Here is a 20,321-nt window from a genome sequence, read left to right on the forward strand (position 1 = left end):
TGTTGGTGGAGCAATGCACTGTCTAAAATTATATTTATCATACTATTAATATTTAAGTGGCTAGTTCACATTCACGATTATTTGCTCCCCGCTTGTACAGCGGTATGTCTACGGATTTATAACGCTAAAATGAGGGGGTCGATTCCCTTCGGTAGGCTCAGCAGATAGCCCAATGTGGCTTTGCTATAAGAAAACACACACAAGTATTCATTGACGCAGTTTGCTCCCTTTTGTCGACTGCTTGAAATTTTATTTCAAGTTTGTCTTTTTGGTTTTATTTTTGAAAGGACATGTCAGGCGATATTGTTACGCCTTAGTAAACAACACTCGGTAGGGGGCATTTGTAAATTAAAGCTAATATAGCTCTCACACCATTTAAATCTTTTAAAAATAAAGTTGTGAAATTTCTCCCTATACCACAACAACAACTATTGCTACTGCTACATAAGGAACCCGTTACATAAAAGTTTTCAATTTCAGTTAATACTGACACTTGTTTGTTGCATGAAGTTTTCACTTTTTGTTCATCTCAGCCACAAGGAGTTGATCATAGTTTGAGATGCAGTGACATAGCTAGTTGATTGTTTTGTTTGTTTTTGAATTTCGCACAAAACTACTCGAGGGCTATCTGTGCTAGCCGTCCCTAATTTAGCAGTGTAAGACTAGAGGGAAGGCAGCTAGTCATCACCACCCACCACCAACTTTTGAGCTACTCTTTTACCAACAAATAGTGGGATTGACCGTCACTTATAACGCCCCCACGGCTGAAAGGGCGAGCATGTTTGGCGCGACGGGGATGCGAACCCGCGACCCTCAGATTACGAGTCGCACGCCTTAACACGCTTGGCCGTGCCGGGCCGCTAGTTGATTGTTCAACTTCGTTTGCATGTTGCGAATTAGGACTGCTTCGTTTTTTCTTAGCGTCTATTCATCTTTCGCTGAATCGATTATTCTGAAGTGTTTACTGTTTTGTTTTTTTTGCTACAGTCTTTGCTTCGGTGGTTGTAACTTCCAGAGTTATTGAAAAGGCTGTTATGCGCATGCTATTTGATTATGGCAGTTAAGGTTTGAGTCGTTGACCCAATATAGACGAGCCTTTAGCAAGGACACGGATATTTGTATACTATAAGTGATTTTCTTGAAGAAGATATTTTGTCTTTAAACAAGAAAAATTGTGTATCTGTTTGCGCAGTTTAAAGATTACTCCTAGGCTGAATTGAGGAAAAGTTGTTTACATAATGCTTTTGAATTTAATTTATAGTCTTATGCCGTGGGAATATCGAGTTCACGGTTAAACATCAAAAATAATCTAAGCTGAATTTCTTTAGATCTAGAGGTCATAATAACAGGCTCGAAACTAGATACTACCACGAACCAATATTTTCTGTCCTGTACTATAATTTCAGCATATTTGTAACTGACTGTTACACAACTAATTTAATAAGTATTGTAGTTCATACAGCATATAAACTTAACAGCTTGTATGATTATTTACATGATGAACGTACAATTATATAAAATGTATATTTTTGTGTAATTGTAAGCTCATTGAGCCTTTTAACTGATCCAGAACTTTCTTGATATCTTATCGAGAGTTCATGACGAGCGAATTAATTCTGAATTGATATAGTCACAATTCACTAAACAGGAAGCTAGCTAACTCTTCGCTGATCACACGTGCGTTTTGCACTGCTGAAGTTATATACATGTAATGTCCTCATAAAAATTCTAACGTCTGATGTTAATTCGCTGAAGTTAAGCGGTTTATACTATTAGAAATATATAAACTTTCCTCGTCAGATATCTGTAGTTTCTCAATTAATAAGTATTAGTCACAGCTATAGCTTTTGATATTTATAGAATACCAACTGTATCAAACCAAAAATATATACTCTCTCTCTTCACATTGGTTGCATTGGTTACCTTTTTATAAGCTTGAGAGGAAAGTTTCTAGAAATTTCAGCAAAGACAACACTACTAACAATTACTGGTATTTACATACACACATAATATATTGTTAATTCTTACACTCGATAATCTTCTAAAACTTTGGTGAATAGGTGGGAATTTCTTGATACAGATTTAACATTATAAGTTACGTGCATTTCTAAATATATATAATTAATTGAAACAAAACATCAGTATTAAAATTAATATATAATAGCAAATCCGTCATGATTTGATAAATATATATTTATGTCCAAAGTTTCCGTACAACTATGCAATAATTAAATAAGGGTGAGACCCGAATATACGAGCTTGGTTGGCTAGAGCATTCTGGTATTAAAATAGTCATTTATTCTCAACCTCGTAGTATTTCATACAGAAGTTTAAATAACCATAAACGGCATACACTAACGGAATGTTTGTAAAAGTAATAGTTCCTGTATAACATAAACTACTTCATCCATGGCATGTTTGAAACATTTTTATTTGGAGGCAGTTATGTATATTTATGACCGTGCGTGGTCGAATGATTAACGTGTTAAGATGTGTATAGAAAATACATAAACGTGTTGTTCTAAGTTAAAAATTCCAATTCTATATATTTATTTACAAACTAAATTATTTAAGACTTACTTAATATTCTATTCGTTCTTAAAAAATTGTGGGATGCATATTCATATAACCAGCAGTGCTCAATTCATGGAGTGTAAAGGGGAAATTCCCCCTGTGGAGATTGTTTTTGTTTGTTTTTTGAATTTCGCGCAAAGCTACTCGAGGGCTATCAGTGCTAGCCGTCTCTAATTTAGTAGTGTAAGACTAGAGGGAAGGCAGCTAGTCATCACCACCCACCGCCAACTCTTGGGCTACTCTTTTACCAACGAAAAGTGGGATTGACCGTCACATTATAACGCCCCCACGGCTGGGAGGGCGAGCATGTTTGGCGCGACGCGGGCGCGAACCCGCGAATTACGAGTCGCGCGCCTTACGCGCTTGGCCATGCCGGGTTCTTTGGTTTACAGAGTTGAGAGTTTTTCAGAATATTTTTGGAGTAGTTACGATCAAGGAAAAATTATTCCAATTCTGTTGAGCACTAAACATGTTAGTAGTCTAAAGAACTGGGATTATGGGATGTCGTTTTTTTTATATGTGTAGGGTGGTTAGAATTAAAGTGTAAATAATTGTGGGGGTCTGTAGGTTTATAATGAGCACTGCTTGTTATTTTATCAGAAGATACAGAAAGAAAATTATCCAAGAATGGTAGCGATGAATTGGAAATATTATGTGTGTAAGACAATAAAGGATGGAAGGTAATTACGGAATGAATAAATGTTTCTGTGTGTGATTTCTTACATAATTTCGGCTAAAGTTAACACCTGTAATGAACCTGTTGAGACCTAGTTGAAGAGGATAAAAATGATGTTTAATGTTTCTACGAATTTAAGCCATTGTGACTATATACATGGAATAAAGAAAAAGTGATAACCGATACTAGGTAAGGAATATTGATTCTTCAATGTAATTACTAATATCAAAGTATGTATTATAGAGACTTCGGTGTGTTTTATTGAGGATTATACAACTTTTAAGGATAGTTGAGTGTTTTTTTTATTTCGCAGAAAAATAAATCAAGATGGCGTTAAACTTTAAAGTATTTTTAAGTAGAACGTGTTATCATGTGATAAGTAATATTTTTCTAGGTTTTTCAAACTGAAATATTATGTAAGCTAAATTCCAATGTAAACCCCTTTTACGTCTGAGGTAAAGAAAAACTCCAAGAGCAGTGAGGTGTGTAATGTTGATTAAAATTTGAAATTAAGTTGTAGTGCGTGACTGTTTCACTTTCGGAATCACTTACAATTTAGAATATAATATAAACTAATGTGATTGTGAAAAAATTTTGCTGTTAAGTATTATTTGGAGGAAGTATTTTAGCCTAGTGTTCCTCACTAGAAGTTTAAAGATTGTTTAAAAAGTGCTTCTATTATGCTTTATGATTTTCACTTGTAAAGTCATAAAAATTAGAATAATAATTTGAGCACGGACTTTCGAACTTGCTTTTCAATGTTCATTACTATGGCTAATACTCTTAATTGAACCAAAACTCACGTTTTGGATTTCATATGTAAAATTTAACTTAAAAAAAACTGTGTAGTTAGTACTTCATAACCAAGTAGTGTAATATTGTTTTAACTTGAACTTCACTATTTTTAGCAAGTACAATAATACACATAAAACTATATTCCAATTTACAGTAATAATAACTAGTAATACTATTAATATTAGTGAAGCTAGGTTTGTTAATTTACAATGATGACAAATTATACTGGGGTAATAATTATTAATGAATCCACTAAGTTTTTAACTAATATTTATTTCAGATAAGTTCTAATCCTGGACCATGGCTGGTGGGAACACAGATGCTGGAGAAAGTTATTCCACTGTAGTAAGTTTAGATATGACAGTTTTTACCTTTAGCTTGATTTGAACTTGTGTAACATACAAACATTCCAAAGAAAAGTGAATATTTGACCCATAGCTAGAGACTGTAAAAAGAGTTAGAGTGGAAGTTGCATAATAATAATATAAAAACTTAGATATGAAGATCATCTTATCAGTTGTTATTCAAATGTTATTATCAGTTTTTCAAGCCACAAGGTGAAATAAAATAACATAATTTACTGACACATGAATAGTTTTGGAAATTACTTATAATGAGAATTGTTTTAAAATTCAGTATTATAGGTAATTTAATAGCAATAGACTGTGTTTGAAAGGAGGGGGGGAAGTGGATTTTTGTGTAAGAGATGAATGTTAAAAAAAATGTTACTCAAGAAGTTAACTGTACGAATTACGATCAGGATAAAATGAGCGATTATCAACTGTAACTTGAAGAAGACAGACCAAGATACTGTTGAGGTGTGTGTTTTTTACCATAGATAGTACTGTGCTTATAATGGTTTGTTCATTTAATGTGGGACAGATTTGGAAATTTTAAAAATAAATAATTATTCATTCAATATTATCATAATTATAAAATGTGGGAAAGGGTAATGGAAAATATCAAACCCAGTTGTCTCACTCAAAACATAAAGGGAAAATCAAAGTTACATGCTAAAAGTAAAAACGGTTTAAACTGTTATATAAGGTTGAAGATTTACATAACTATGGGAAATTTATAGATGTTTTTTAAGTAAGAAATTTGTAAGTGTAAAAGAGTATGTGAAACAGCTGACTGGTAATATTAAAATAGTAAGAATTTTGTAAATTATATTAAATGTGAGGAAAATTTTTAAATTGGTATTAATCTCTTAAAGGATGTTGATGGAAAGATTTTTGTAGAAGACCATGAGATGAGTGAGGTTTTAAATGTTCTCTTCTATTTATAAATGAGAGGATGTTGCAATGCTGCTGAATGTTGTAGGGTAAATACCAGGATTTACATGAATTACATGCTATGTCAGTAAAAACAAAACCTAAAGCACCAGGACAGGAATGGGTCATTCCATGCCAACTCACCCAGAAAAAAGAACTTTTCTCAGTTTGTGTCATAGATTTTCTTGAAAAAAATTCAGACAAAAACTTCATATTGATTTATTCAGCCATGCAAAATCCTAAAGCTGTACTACATGGTTGAATAAATCAATATGAAGGTTTTGCTTACATTTTGTTTAGGAGATCTAAGACATGAACTGGGAAGTCCTAGGTGGGTTGGCATGGAATGATCCAAGTGTATTCTCAAGACAGCTGGTATGAGTATTAAAACTTTAATTAAAATAAAGTACAGAACAATTTTTTGACCTTCTTAGATCATCCTCAGGTTACAACAAACAATGAAGATGACCTAAGAAGTTCAAAATGTTGTTGTGTACTTTATTTTAAAGTTTTAAACCAGTATCAGCTATTTTGAGAATACATTTTTACTTCAAGTGGGTTTCTCATCATCATGAATTACTGCACCAGGACAAAGTTTTTAAACAAGGTTTTAAAGAAGGTCAAGGATCAAATATACATTTCTCTTTATTTCATTTGTAGTAGGTCAGTAGACAGTGGACAGCAGCTACCTGAGAACTGGAGATTTTATAATATTAATCCTATTTCTTAAGTGAATGAAGAGAGTTCTGGAAATTATAGATCAGTTAGTAACACTTTCATAATGGAGGAAATTCTAGTTATTCTGTTAAAAGAAACTTTACAAAATAATCAAGGGAAATATTATATCATAAATGAAAGTTAACATAGTTTACTAAAAATAAATCTTTCTTTTCTAATCTGTTAACTTTTTTCTCAAGGATTTTAGTTGTTACCTGGATGATGAAAAGGTTCTGGACTTGGTGTATTTAGATTTTCAAAAAATTTTGATAGAGTGCTAAACAAAAGATTGTCATAGAAAATCAGTAATAGAACTAGAAATACCCAAAAGTATAAAACCATCAGGAGACTTTACTAGTTTACTAATTATGTACTTAGCAATATCATTAATGGAAATAAGAAAGAAGCAAAGGCCAAGCACTGATCATTGAGGCACCCTGTAGTAACATAGGCCTATTTTGACAAAATTTGTTACCAGTGACTTTTGTCTGTTATCCAGCCTCTCATTAACTCAGTTAACTAGTCTTTTCTCAACCTCACTGTTGTGATTTTCTTAGATAATCTTCCATGTGGTGCTTTATTAAACGCATTTTGTAATTTAATGCATTAAGTTCATGTTCTCTTCATCATCTAGGGCAGTAGTTTGCAAACTTTAGGAACCTGTGGACTCCTTTTAATCAAAAATGTTTTTGCAGGCCCAAAATCTTTCAATGGTTTTTGTTTTGAAAAAAAATATTTTCTGTAAATGAAAAGCTGTATTAGAAAATTAAATATTTTAATTAATATTTATAATATAAATCATATTTTTAAATATTTTAATAAAATTTTGTACAACTCATGGACCTCATTTTGAGAAGTGCTGGTTTAAATAAGTATGATTCTTGAACAAACAAAATGGTTAGTAAAGCAACTTATATGAGACTTTCCATAGGATATTTCTTATTATAGAGTATGGCTAAATAGTCTATAGTTTCATGACAACTGTTATAAACCTTTTTAAAATATTAGCAACTCTTTTAAGTCTTATTCACTGTTTAATTATCTATAAATAATGAAAGAGAAAAGCATTGATACCTAGTACTTGCTTCCTTTAAAAGCATGTGGAAAAAGTTGTCATTGTGGTGCTATTTCTATATATAATATTTCACTTATTTAGTATTGCAAGTTAATATTTACATTATTTAAATCTTTTTGTCTCCCATCCTCTCTGTCAATTTAAATCTTTTAAACTTTCATCACTTATTTTTTTTTCTTTGTCATTATTAAGCCAACCAGCTCTCAACCATCAAACACAACCCAATCCTTTCATTATCTGCACTCTGTAAACTACACTGAACCACCTCTAGCCATTGTGGACTTTTGCTAGTATATATTTTCTTTTATACATTTACTTAATAAGGAAAATAAGTTATATACTAGCTGTTATAGAAATAAAATCACTGGTGGAAACAACATCCTTCCAAAGTATAATCACTGACTGAAACACCACCTACTAAGAAAACACTGAAATCACCAGTTGTTAAGAAACTCATTAGTAGAAACACAGATGCTAAAGAAATTACAGGTGGAAACACTGGCAGCTAAAGAAGTCAATAGAGAAAATACCAGTTACTAATTAATTGCATGTGAAAACATCAGCTGCTATAGAAGTTGTTAGAGAAAACACCAGCTATAAAGAAGTTGAGAGGGAACACTAGCTGCTACAGAAGTCATTAGCGGGAACGCCAGCTGCTACAGAAGTCACTGGTGTGAACAACTGTTGCTAATTATGAATATTCAAAGTCATAAAGAATGACTTTCACCTTTTTCTTGTGGTGTTAAAGTCCATTTTGTTTTTCCCCCAGTGGTACAGTAGTATCTCTATGGACTTATGCTTCTAGAAACCAGGTTTTGATACTTGTGGTGGGCAGAGCACAGATAACTTTGTGTAGTTTTGTGCTTAATTCCAAACAAACAAACCATTTGTTTGTAGCTGTTTACATGAAAGTTTGGTTCTTTGTTTCATTTTATATTTTTGTAAGAAATGTAATGTTAGTGATGAATGTGTTAATCTGGTATTGAAAGTATAATTAGTGGATAGAAAATATCAAACTGTTGAAAGTTCTATTGCATTCATAATAATAAAGGTAATTATTGATTATTTCACAATATTTATAACATGGTTGTAATTCAATAATTCCACATTATTCTACATGACTTAGATAAAAAATTTTTATCTGTGACAAAGAATCTCATGTCTACATCATCAGAAATACTGGTTGTACCGTACCACCTATCCATAAGGACAAACCTGGGTGTCTTTGGAAGTACTGCTGTTTGTAGATTCCATTACCTATCAGGTTAACCCTAGACACTGTCAGAAGAACTATAAGGTGTGATGGAGCCTACTTTCAACAAACACAATTCTTGGTAACTTGTGAAACATTGTTGGGGTAAATAGGGATGAACTTTATCTCCCTACATATAAAGAAGACTGTTACCTATCTTAAAAATTATCGCTATGATGGTTAGAGAATGAGCCCTCTATCTATGAGGAATCTTAAACCCAAAGCTGTGATTATAAAGAAATTTCAATAATTGTAGAACACTAGCAGTCAGTAAACATATAGGTGTATGAAAATAGAATTCAACTCTTTACAGGTATTAATATATATACTTTTTGTTCTTGGGTCTTCCTTGTATTACAGAAGAAAGTATATCATACTTACTTTGGGTTTTTGCATCATTAGTTCATCATTATATCTTGTAAGTGAATTTGAAATGCTAGTACCTGTTTGATTTTTGTAAAATCATATTATCATATTGAATAATTTATTTTTGTTTTACAGACTGGCCTCATGTATGTCTTCAACTTAATTGTGGGAACTGGAGCACTAACAATGCCAGCAGCTTTTACCCATGCAGGTTGGCTCGTCAGTTTGTTAATCCTCATGGCCCTTGCTTTTATGAGGTACTTATGATTTTATCTTTATTCCCCCCCTAAGTGAGCCAAAGGTTTCTCGCCATTGGTTGTTTTATTATAAGTTATTTTACGTGTATTTTGTCTGCCTTTTGTTGGATAACAAAAAGTTGTTTCATCCTATATTTTTTTATTTTGTCATAATTACAATATATTTGTATGTAACTAACAGTTATTATATTTTGATTTTATCATGCTATTTTTGTGAAAGTAAAACAATTTTTATTTGGAACTGTTTTTTTATTTTTTTATAACTGAGATTGTTTCATATTTAAATCAAAGTTATCTTATGAACATTTGTTTTTTTTAACACAAACATTTTTGAGAGACAATAATTTACCTCTTCACATAGAAATTCTATCTTTCTCATGCTTTTGATTTTGAGATTTGCATGCCACTCGCCTTTGGGTAACTCCTATGTAAATTCACATGATGATGTCGTGAGGCAAAAACCCTCTACCAGTAGGTGGTCGACATATCCTTCATGTGCAGTAACTTCCCATATGCATATTTGTACTCATGATAACTTCATTCTTCTCATGGACATTGCATTGAACAGTTATATTCAATGATTTTTGTATGATTTGAATTTGATGAGATTTGCATTTGTTAACAAAGCTTTAATTTTTATATTCTTTTGCTTTTGTGTTGAAAGAAAACTAAATTTTTGTCTTAACTTCTCAAATGATGTTGACATATTTTATTCTATACGAGTGATATAAAAAACAAAGGACTTATTTGTAATAGAGCTTTTTGAGGTGCATTAACTGTCAGGGATGCTGTTTAGTGTGTTGTGGATTACTACATGCTCACTGGATCTCCTGCATCAATTTCCTTGGCTGATGATTTTCCTCCTCAGTTAGTAGCCTCTTTCCACTTACCATTTCCTAGCTGCTGCAGTGGTGACTACAGAGGATCCTTGCTGCAGGATCAGCATTAGTGTAGTATGGGTCACCCCCCATAACATACCATAAAGCTAATGTGCTCTCCTGCAGCCAAGAGAGTAGAGTCAGTGTGTGTGCACATAGTAAGGTTTGAACATGCTCCAACCACACTACATGTGTTCACTTGATGACTGCTTGTATGCAAGTGTTTAGACAGTAATGTTCTTATTCTGTTTATTTCTGGGACTCGTGTGTCTTTTCCACTTACATTCCAGGTGAAGGGTAGATCCTGATTAGAATGAAATGTGGTCTCCCATGTGTGTGCCTTTATGGAATCCCTACCATAGTTGTTACACTCTGAGTTTTGAGCACTTTTTGAAGTGAGATCATCTAGATAAAAATTTTCACTGTTCCTTCGACCATTTCAATATGGGATTCTGGCTTTTCTGTGTGAAAAGATGAGTTATATTGTTTCAGAAGTTGACACTGTTTTTAATTCAAAATGTATTTCCAATAGATAAGTTCTACACACTGTCCTACCCACACATTTTCTTTGTCTTGTCTAATCAAAGAATGATGTTATCATAAGTGGAATTACTGCACATGGAGATTTAGTTGTCCTCCTACTGGTAGATGATTTTGATTATATGATGTTACAATGCATCATCACAGTTTGTCTTAAGTATGTAAATTTAGATGGAAATGTCATAAAGACCAGTGGTGTACAAATCTTGTAGGCAAATATATGCGAGGAAGATGGCCTTTGTGTGTGAGAAGTGAGAGTATCTGAAATACAGGTAAGGAAAATGTTAACTTACAGTTTACATTGTTAGGTTTTTTTCATATTTCAAAGCACTTTCTGTCAAAAAAGTGAGGGTGTGTTTTAATCCCATTGTGTTTTTTGTTACTAATATATATTTTTTTTTAATATCAGTTTGTACGATTTCTTCAAGTGACTAAGAGCTGTACCATCACTCTACTTTCAAATGCTTTTGTGACTGTAACTATTGTAATAAATGAAAAAAAAAACATTTTTGGTTCGTTCATGAAGAAATGCTAGATTGATTATTCATGTAGTGTTTTTACTGCTACTTAAAGTTCAGTTTGTAATTTTTGTTATGAGACATGAACTTTTATTTTGTATTAATGGTGCGTATTAAAACTTGTTTTGTAATAAGTAGTATTAATTTATAGCTTCGTGTCCATAATAATATATAACAGCTAGAAAAAGATATGTTATTTGTGTGATGAGATATAAGAATTTGATAACTTAAAATATTGCTATTAATGTATTTTATTTCCGAGAGCCAACTTTTTTTTTTCATTATTATTCTAGTTATCTAACCACTACTTTTGTCATTGAGGCAATGGCTGCTGCCAATGCCATGGTCCATCGCCATGCTGTGCGTCATTTCAAAAAAGTAATCAAAAAAGAAGAAATGAAGATATCACCAATTAATTGTCAGTCAGAGTTGGTGGTAAGAAACCATGTTGTGTGGTCCATGAAAATAATTGTTGTTATGTATGTGTTATGTTTAATGGGACACAGGTTTGATGATTATACAGTACATAGAAATAACTGTCATTACATGTGTGTTGTGTTAAATAATGGTATACAGGTTTGAATGTATATGTTACATGGAAGTAACTGTCATTACATGTATCCTGTGTTTAATAGTGGGACACAGATTTGAACATATGCAGTACATGAAGTAACTGTCATTACATGTGTCCTGTGTTTAATAGTGGGACACGGGTTTGAACATATGCAGTACATGAAAGTAACTGTTGTTACAAGTGTTCTATGAATAATAATGGGACACAGGTTGGGAACATATATGGTATGTGGATGTAACTATCCCTACACATCTGTTACATCTAATAATGTGTCATGAGCTTGTATATATAATACATGGCAATAATCATCTGTATGGTTTGTGTTGAGTTTAATAATGGGATTTTTGATTACATATTACATATGAAAATAATTATCTGTGTGTGCATGTGTTGATTTTAATAGACATGACTTGTAATAAAAATATAGATTTTTTCATTTGAAATTAGTTTAAAGCTTAGGCTTGACATTTGCCTTAATCCATCAATGACAAGTGAGGTTAAAGAGGTAAAGAGTCGCGTTACTTTGAGATTTGTTATTGTTTACATAAAAACACACACAAATATATGTAGTTGATTCAAAAGTATAAATTTTTCACTTAAACTTGAATACTAAGCTGATTAAAAAACAAATGAAATACTCATTAAAACATTGTTTATTCTATTACAGGAAGTGAACATGAATCTGTTGTAGGTTGGCTTTTTTTTTCATTTATATGTGTGTGTTTTTTGAATGGAAAGAAAGTTTATGCCTCTTGATGAAAGCATGTTGTAATAATTAGAATGTTCATGATTTGAACAATGTAAAATAGTAATGAGGCAAGGCTAGAAGAGTTGATCATTAAGTCCATCAATTATTTAATTAAGTGTAAATTTTGAATTTGTGTTTTAAATGAAACAGTAGAGATATGAGAGGTACTGTATGTACAAGAAAATTAATGTGTAAGTGGAATCCATTGAGGCATTATTTATCTGTGAAGTTAAGCCTAACATTATTTACTTGAAATTGTATGTTTAGAATCTGTTGACAGAAATAAAACACTTTTTAGCAACAAGTTGACTAGAATTAACATTCTTGTTTTTACCAAATAATCATAAAAGAAACCATTCAACAACATTAATTGTTACAACAGAATAATTGTTTGTTCCATCACCCTTATTGCTAGTTGCATGACTTAACTGGTGACCATCCTTATTTGTAACTGTTTCTGTCAGCAAATTTTAGCGACCACGAATGAAGTGTAACTAATTTACTTGTCTGATTTATTATGAAAGACCAAATTAAAAAGAATTATTAAAATAGTTTATTAAAAGAATTAGGTAATATAGGTAATTACCTTTCCTTACAGCAGGTGGTCAAACCAATCTGTATAATGTGAAGCTTCCTAACTAACCTTAGTTCTTGTACTACCTATAGTCCTAGTTGTGAGAAATTAGTGTATGCGTGTAAGGAAGTAAACAAAAAACATCTAAGTTGAGTGTTTGATATTGTGTTTTTTTTCATAAACAGTTTGGAATAGTTACTATTAAGTGATACTTGTCCACAGTGGCTTTAAGAGATTGTTTGAATGTCCTGAATTGAAGTTGGGAAAGATATATTGATATTTGTTTGTTTTCAGTGATATAAATCTGAGAATTTTAATAATGTACATTTAAATGATAGTAATTGTGCGTAAATAGGTAAAGCATTGTTTCATATACATTTTTAGGCAGATTTGATGACAGATGAAGTTATATCCAGTGCTTTAGATCACGATGAACGACTGCCTCTTCTTCTTAGTAAGTTTTTTTTTGTTGTGTCAATTTTTTAAGTATGTGCAGTCTATGTAGGATGTAATAAAAGGTTTTGACCGTCACATTATAATGCACCCATGGCTTAGAGGGCGAGTGTGTTTTGTGTGACAGGGATTCAAACCTACTATTCATTAGTAAGAGTAGCCCAAGAGTTGGCAGTGGGTGGTGATGACTAGCTGCTTTCCCTCTTGTCTTACACTGCAAAGTTAGTGACGGCTAGTGCAGATAGCCCTCGTGTAGCTTTGCATGACATTCAAACCAAACTGATATTGTATTTCAATGAATAAAACTTTTAGAATATACATTTAAAATCATATCTTTTATACTGTCAATAATGTCATTACGTTTATTGAGTACTCATTTCTGAAGCTTTTAAACAATGCTTTAGTATTCCTTGGCTAAAAAAAATATATGTTCATGGTTTGGGCCATGAAGTGAAAGTTTTAGCTTCAGGTTTATTTACTTACAATACGAGTAAAACAAATTATTGGAGAAGGTGTACAATACGAGTAAAACAAATTATTGGAGAAGATTTTAGCTTTGGGTTTCTTTATGCATATTTATTATATGACAACATTGTTATTTAGTAGTTAGATGTGAAAATGCTTTTTTATTTGCAGGTTTTAATGAATGTAATGTGTAATATAATTTTGATTTATACTTTCAAAATTTGATATTGAAAAGTTAATAGGGCAGTTTTCTCCACTTCTAATTAAGTGAACTTTTATGAAATGTATTATTTAGTTGAAAAATGGTGTATTTAGATTTGTTTGAAATAATAATTGACTGATTTTGTTATTTTAGTTAAGATCATTGATAAATATATTTTTAAAATCATGAAAAGCAGTTTGTAAGTTACCTGCTACTGTTGACAGATTTGTGTCATGTTTAGTTGTGAGAATGGGGAACAATGCTTCTTTTGACATATAATGCTCATAGTGTCAGGATATTATTTCACCTTATAAACTGCAATTAAGGAATAACTATTGCTATTGATTGAAACTGTTATGGTAACTACACAACCTCCATCACTTTATTAATATGGCACGTTTGTTTTCTCCAATGTAGACACGGTTGAATCTGTGGATTATTACAGCATCACTGAAAGAATTGAACTGGTTAGTTCTCTTGTTGTTTGTAGCATATGTTACATACTTTTTTAGGTTACCTAAAGCATTCTGCTGATCAGTTTGGTAGCAGCTGACAAAAGTTTTCATAGTTGTATTCTTTCTGAATTTCATTACTTATGCTGTTTATTAGCAGTGTGTACTGATTGTTATTTAGGTTTCAGTTCTTGCTTTATTCATTGTGATATAGTACCTTGGGTATTAGGCCTCACATTCCAGTATCTAATACTTACAAGGATAAATTGATTTTTATAATATTTTTGTCTTACTCATATTTTATGCATTAATAATGATTATGATTTTAGAGTCCTTTGTTTTCAAAATACAATTCAAGGTATTTTTGGCATTGATAATAAGAAAGGTAATTCAAATTTTGAAGTTGATGGTACCTATTTCAAAAAAACTAGGTTCCAATGGCCTAGCTGTAGCTTCATTAATTATTCAATGTCCCAGAGTGAGAACTCTTAGAAAAACCAACATTTTATGGTGGTGGTAATAATTTTGGAAATTAAAAGAAGTTATGAACAGGTCAACTTTGAGAAGTTTGTTTTATTTATTGAGTATAAATGTATTTTGTTCCTGAAATAAGGTTATCTGAAAATTATTTAACTATTTTAAAAATTGAGTAATATTTCTGACACTGTTAGAAAAACATTTAAAAGTTTTAGCAATAATTATGTATGCTTTGATAATTGTGGTAATTGATGAAAATGTAGTCTTTGCATAACTCATTAATAATGACAGCAGCTTTTGATATCAGCTCTTTTTAAGGACACAGATAATATCTGTAAAATAAAAACTGCCACTTGGAAGTATTCTCAGTTTATCTTCATAGCATAAAGAAATAAGGGATCTTGAACCCTTTCTTTTTCAAGAGGAAATTATTTACAAAATCCTAAACCTATGTATATACAAAATAAACCTTTTATCTCAAAAATCACCTTTGTTGCCCTTTTTTGAACCTTTTCCAGAAAGCATCCTTTCTTAGATAAGGATATAAAACTATACATAATATAAATTCCAATATCTTTTTGTATCTTCATGAAATCCTTAAAGCTTTAAGTAAAAATTACAAGTTTTGTAGACAAAAAAACAAAAAAAAAACAACTTAATTAGGTGCTTTTACTAAACATTAGTGTGCGAATGTATATGTATGTATATGGATTCGGACTGTTGATTGCTCCAAGTACTACAAACCCTTGTTTGCCTACCTCTGTAGCCATTTTGACCATATCTACTAGATAAGAAGGAGAGTGAGTACCTTTTTTTCTCTTCTTGTGTCTTTCCTCTCTAGGGTCCTACACCTTTGTTGTTTTTTGTTTTTTTTACTAGCTTCCACTCTGTGGTAAGTGTCCAAACAGATGTGCTTTTATCAATACAGTTCTGCATGCATTAGGAACCAGTTTAACTATACTTTCCACAAGTAGCAGTAGACTTTGTATAAATTATGTTTTCCATAAGACTTACTAGAAGCTTACCAGATGGTATTATCAATTTTTGCTGGTTTGCCACTCATAGGCTGTAATGACTAAAGGTGAAGGGAATCCTGCCTGTCCCTGCCAATCACCAGATTGAGTAAATTGGGGTTGGTTTACTTTTAAAAATTTAGGGAATATGGTTCATCTATTGCACTGTTTGTCAGAAATTCATAACATGCAATATTACCCATCCCCAAGGTTCTACTAGTTAGAGCTAGGGAGTTCTTACCACACCCAGTTTCCAGTCACTGGGGTGGTAGACAGATGCTTTTCTTCTTAAGTGTTTGAGTGAGTTTCCTCCACTCTTGGATAATAAAGCATAGTTGGGGGGCCCTTTTACTTGTGCCCCTGGTTGTTTTCTCGCTGATATCAGTTGGAGTACTTGTTTCATAACTTAGTTCTTTCAGTCACCATCTAAGGAAACCTGTGTCCATAACTTAGTTCTTTCAGTCACCATCTAAGGAAACTTGTGTCCATAACTTAGTTCTTTCAGTCACCATCTAAGGAAACCTGTGTCCATAACTTAGTTCTATCAGTCACCATCTAAGGAAACCTGTGTCCATAACTTAGTTCTTTCAGTCACCATCCAAGGAAACCTGTGTTTGTAACATGGTTCTTTCAGTCACCATCTAAGGAAACCTGTGTTTGTAACATGGTTCTTTCAGTCACCATCCAAGGAAACCTGTGTTTGTAACATGGTTCTTTCAGTCACCATCCAAGGAAACCTGTGTTTGTAACATGGTTCTTTCAGTCACCATCTTGTCCATAACTTAGTTCACAGTCACCATCTAAGGAAACCTGTGTCCATAACTTAGTTCTTTCAGTCACCATCCAAGGAAACCTGTGTTTGTAACATGGTTCTTTCAGTCACCATCTAAGGAAACCTGTGTTTGTAACATGGTTCTTTCAGTCACCATCTAAGGAAACCTGTGTTTGTAACATGGTTCTTTCAGTCACCATCTAAGGAAACCTGTGTTTGTAACATGGTTCTTTCGGTCACCATCCAAGGAAACCTGTGTTTATAACATGGTTCTTTCAGTCACCATCCAAGGAAACCTGTGTTTGTAACATGGTTCTTTCAGTCACCATCTAAGGAAACCTGTGTCCATAACTTAGTTCTTTCAGTCACCATCCAAGGAAACCTGTGTTTGTAACATGGTTCTTTCAGTCACCATCTAAGGAAACCTGTGTTTGTAACATGGTTCTTTCAGTCACCATCTAAGGAAACCTGTGTTTGTAACATGGTTCTTTCGGTCACCGTCTAAGGAAACCTGTGTTTGTAACATGGTTCTTTCGGTCACCGTCTAAGGAAACCTGTGTTTGTAACATGGTTCTTTCGGTCACCGTCTAAGGAAACCTGTGTTTGTAACATGGTTCTTTCGGTCACCGACTAAGGAAACCTGTGTTTGTAACATGGTTCTTTCGGTCACCGTCTAAGGAAACCTGTGTTTGTAACATGGTTCTTTCGGTCACCGTCTAAGGAAACCTGTGTTTGTAACATGGTTCTTTCGGTCACCGTCTAATGAATCCTGTGTTTGTAACATGGTTCTTTCGGTCACCGCCTAATGAAACCTGTGTTTGTAACATGGTTCTTTCGGTCACCGTCTAAGGAAACCTGTGTTTGTAACATGGTTCTTTCGGTCACCGTCTAATGAATCCTGTGTTTGTAACATGGTTCTTTCGGTCACCGTCTAATGAATCCTGTGTTTGTAACATGGTTCTTTCGGTCACCGTCTAATGAATCCTGTGTTTGTAACATGGTTCTTTCGGTCACCGTCTAATGAATCCTGTGTTTGTAACATGGTTCTTTCGGTCACCGTCTAATGAATCCTGTGTTTGTAACATGGTTCTTTCGGTCACCGTCTAAGGAATCCTGTGTTTGTAACATGGTTCTTTCGGTCACTTTTTTATGAAAACTTTATAAAACAAAATTACCCTTTTTGCTACAAGATATGTATGAAATATTTTTTAATTTTAATCAAGGTTTGACTTTGTGGTTTTCGCAGTGTTGTTGTACACAACTGTTTGCTTTTTGAATATTCATTAAATTATAAAACTACTTGTAATGTTCTGTTTCTCAAGTCTGTTGTAACATGCATCTAGCAATGGAAAGATTTGTTTCATTGTTGTTCTAATATTATGGTATAGTTATAACACTGATTATATAGCTATTTTAACATATGACATAAATATAACTGTTTTGTGAGATATAAAAATAAAGCAAACTACCTTACATTTTATAATCAACTAAGAACACACACATACAAATATGGAATATAAAGGTTAAACCTTTTATCAAAATATGTAAATTCCTCCAGTATGTACTACAAATTTTGAAAGACTGTTTTATGAAGTTTGAAGTTATCATTAAGCTTGTCTTAAATAGAAGCATTTTGTTTTTTGATTAACTGTGGTATTTCTTGGTTAAATTTGAACTTTTTTAAAGCTATATGTTAACTCCTCCTTTTATAAATATTTTCTAACTTATTCACAACTGAGAACAGTTTTTGATACAATAATAAGAGAAAATGTAAACTTGTATATAAACACACATGACCCTGCTTACGTGAGTTGGTGTGGAATGGAAGACTTATCCCCCCCCCAAGAAATATTTGTTTCATTTCAGAACTTTGTTTAAATCATCACATGCTATTTAGAATAACTAAATAAATTTTTGTACCATATGAAGTCTTGATACACAGTATATCGTGACATTTAACTTATAAATCATATTTTTATTCACAGGGCAAGATGGCATCTCTCTTTTTCAATAAAGGTATGTTGTGTTTAAAGTTCTTGTTATAATATTAAAAGCAGCTGGTTTGGTAAAAATGTGTGTATTTGAGCCTCTTATTTTGGTGATAGAACTTTTTATTAAAGGTTTCTGTGTGGATTTAATTGATATTATGGTAGCAGCTGGAGCAGTTTCAGTAAGGGTGTCTACATCGATTCAGACCTAATATTATGGTAGTGGTGGGAACTGTTTTGTTATGGAGGTCCATGTGTGTTAGGTTTGGACTAGATATTAAACAAACAGCATTTTGGGGACTGTTATTATTATTTGAACTACCATTAAATACTCATGATCTGCTGTTGGATTCAAAGGTCCTCTCATGAGCACCAGAGTCCCAGATGTACTGCTCAAAATCCTTTGTTTTCTCTACTTTTATAGTTGCTCTTATTTGGGGGCATACTTGAAGAAAACCATATTTGTGGTAGATGAGTATGTGTGTTAAGCCTTGTTCTGCTGGTTGTATGAACACAGTTGCAAAGATAGCAATACTAAGATTTTGAGCAGGGTTGCAGTTATAAAATTGAATGTCAGATTCTGGTTCAGTGGACCTCAAAAAATATTTCTAGACTCTGTCATAAATATGACTTTCTTGGGTAAATTTTAGCATCCTTTATTATGGAGCTATGCCATATATATAAAATAATTCCCAGGTCACCCTGAAATTACCTGTAGAGCAGTGGTTCCCAACCTTTTTTATGCCCTGCACCCCTACAAAAATTTTAATATGTACTTGCACCCCTTACAGTAATTATTTATTTGAGAATAAAGTTGAAGGTGGCCAAAACAAATGTTATCTCGCACCCCCTGGAACGCTATCTCGTACCTCCAAGGAGTACGAGCTCTCTGGTTGGGAACCACTGCTGCAGAGTTTAGGTTTTCCAGCTCCAATTCTGTAGACAAAAAAGCAAATTCGCACACATCATGAATTAATGTGAGATAGTTTTATGTTAAAATGTTTGTCTAGTTTTTAAGCAAAGTATTATTTCTATATTTTGTGTTCTTCATTCTATTCAATTTCTTAACTCTAGTCAAAAGTGAAAGAATTAAGTTTGTCTTGCATAACAATCAGTGGTACAAATGATCACTATTACATAATACTTTGTCATTATGAAGTTTACTAGTTATAAAAAACTATGAATAATAGCACCTGCTTAAGTTGCTCTTAGCTTTCCTTGCGATGACTAATTTTGAGTTTTCTTGTGATAAAAAATATCTTTATATTAATAAAAGAACTTATTTAATATGCTCTCCATACTTTGACAAATTTTTAATTTTTATTCAAAGGATATTTTTAACTGCTTAATTACACTGCACAATAATTTTTTAAAAAAGTTTTGCTTTCTGAAAAGTTTTTGCTGATTGTGACAGGTACCTGGTGGGTATGCACAAATATAGTTTTGGTTTTGCTTCATCACATAGGAACTCTGAGAAATAGACAGTTAACTGTTTACCGGCAATAACATATTTAATTGCATTTATGTTTCTAATATGCTATTAAGTTCAACATAATTAAATGTGTTTTGCTCCTGATTTTCGTTTTATTCAATGTCTGGTGCATCACATTGCAGTGTACAACAGTAGTCAGCAAGCATTGACAGATTACAATTGCCCTGATATAATCTTTCTATTGTAGCC

The 20,321-nt window shown here is 32.6% G+C and overlaps 1 protein-coding gene across 3 annotated transcripts in view; it reads left to right on the forward strand.

Moving 5' to 3' along the window:
- Positions 1 to 3,309: 3,309 nt before the first annotated feature.
- LOC143240235 (transmembrane protein 104-like) overlaps positions 3,310 to 20,321 on the forward strand; it is a 32,313-nt gene continuing 15,301 nt past the window's right edge. The window contains exons 1-7 of one of the 3 annotated variants that reach the window (XM_076482365.1): positions 3,310 to 3,439; positions 4,326 to 4,390; positions 8,865 to 8,986; positions 11,216 to 11,357; positions 13,203 to 13,272; positions 14,356 to 14,405; positions 18,638 to 18,668. In XM_076482365.1, coding sequence (XP_076338480.1) covers positions 4,346 to 4,390; positions 8,865 to 8,986; positions 11,216 to 11,357; positions 13,203 to 13,272; positions 14,356 to 14,405; positions 18,638 to 18,668 — 460 coding nt within the window. In that variant the 5' untranslated portion in view covers positions 3,310 to 3,439; positions 4,326 to 4,345. Of the gene's footprint in view, positions 3,440 to 3,568; positions 3,733 to 3,785; positions 3,850 to 4,325; positions 4,391 to 8,864; positions 8,987 to 11,215; positions 11,358 to 13,202; positions 13,273 to 14,355; positions 14,406 to 18,637; positions 18,669 to 20,321 lie in introns of those variants that run through there. The other 2 variants (XM_076482364.1, XM_076482366.1) reach the window with 2 other exon arrangements.

This window comes from Tachypleus tridentatus, chromosome 13 (genome assembly GCF_004210375.1).
Source record: "Tachypleus tridentatus isolate NWPU-2018 chromosome 13, ASM421037v1, whole genome shotgun sequence".
NCBI classification, from domain to species: domain Eukaryota; kingdom Metazoa; phylum Arthropoda; class Merostomata; order Xiphosura; family Limulidae; genus Tachypleus; species Tachypleus tridentatus.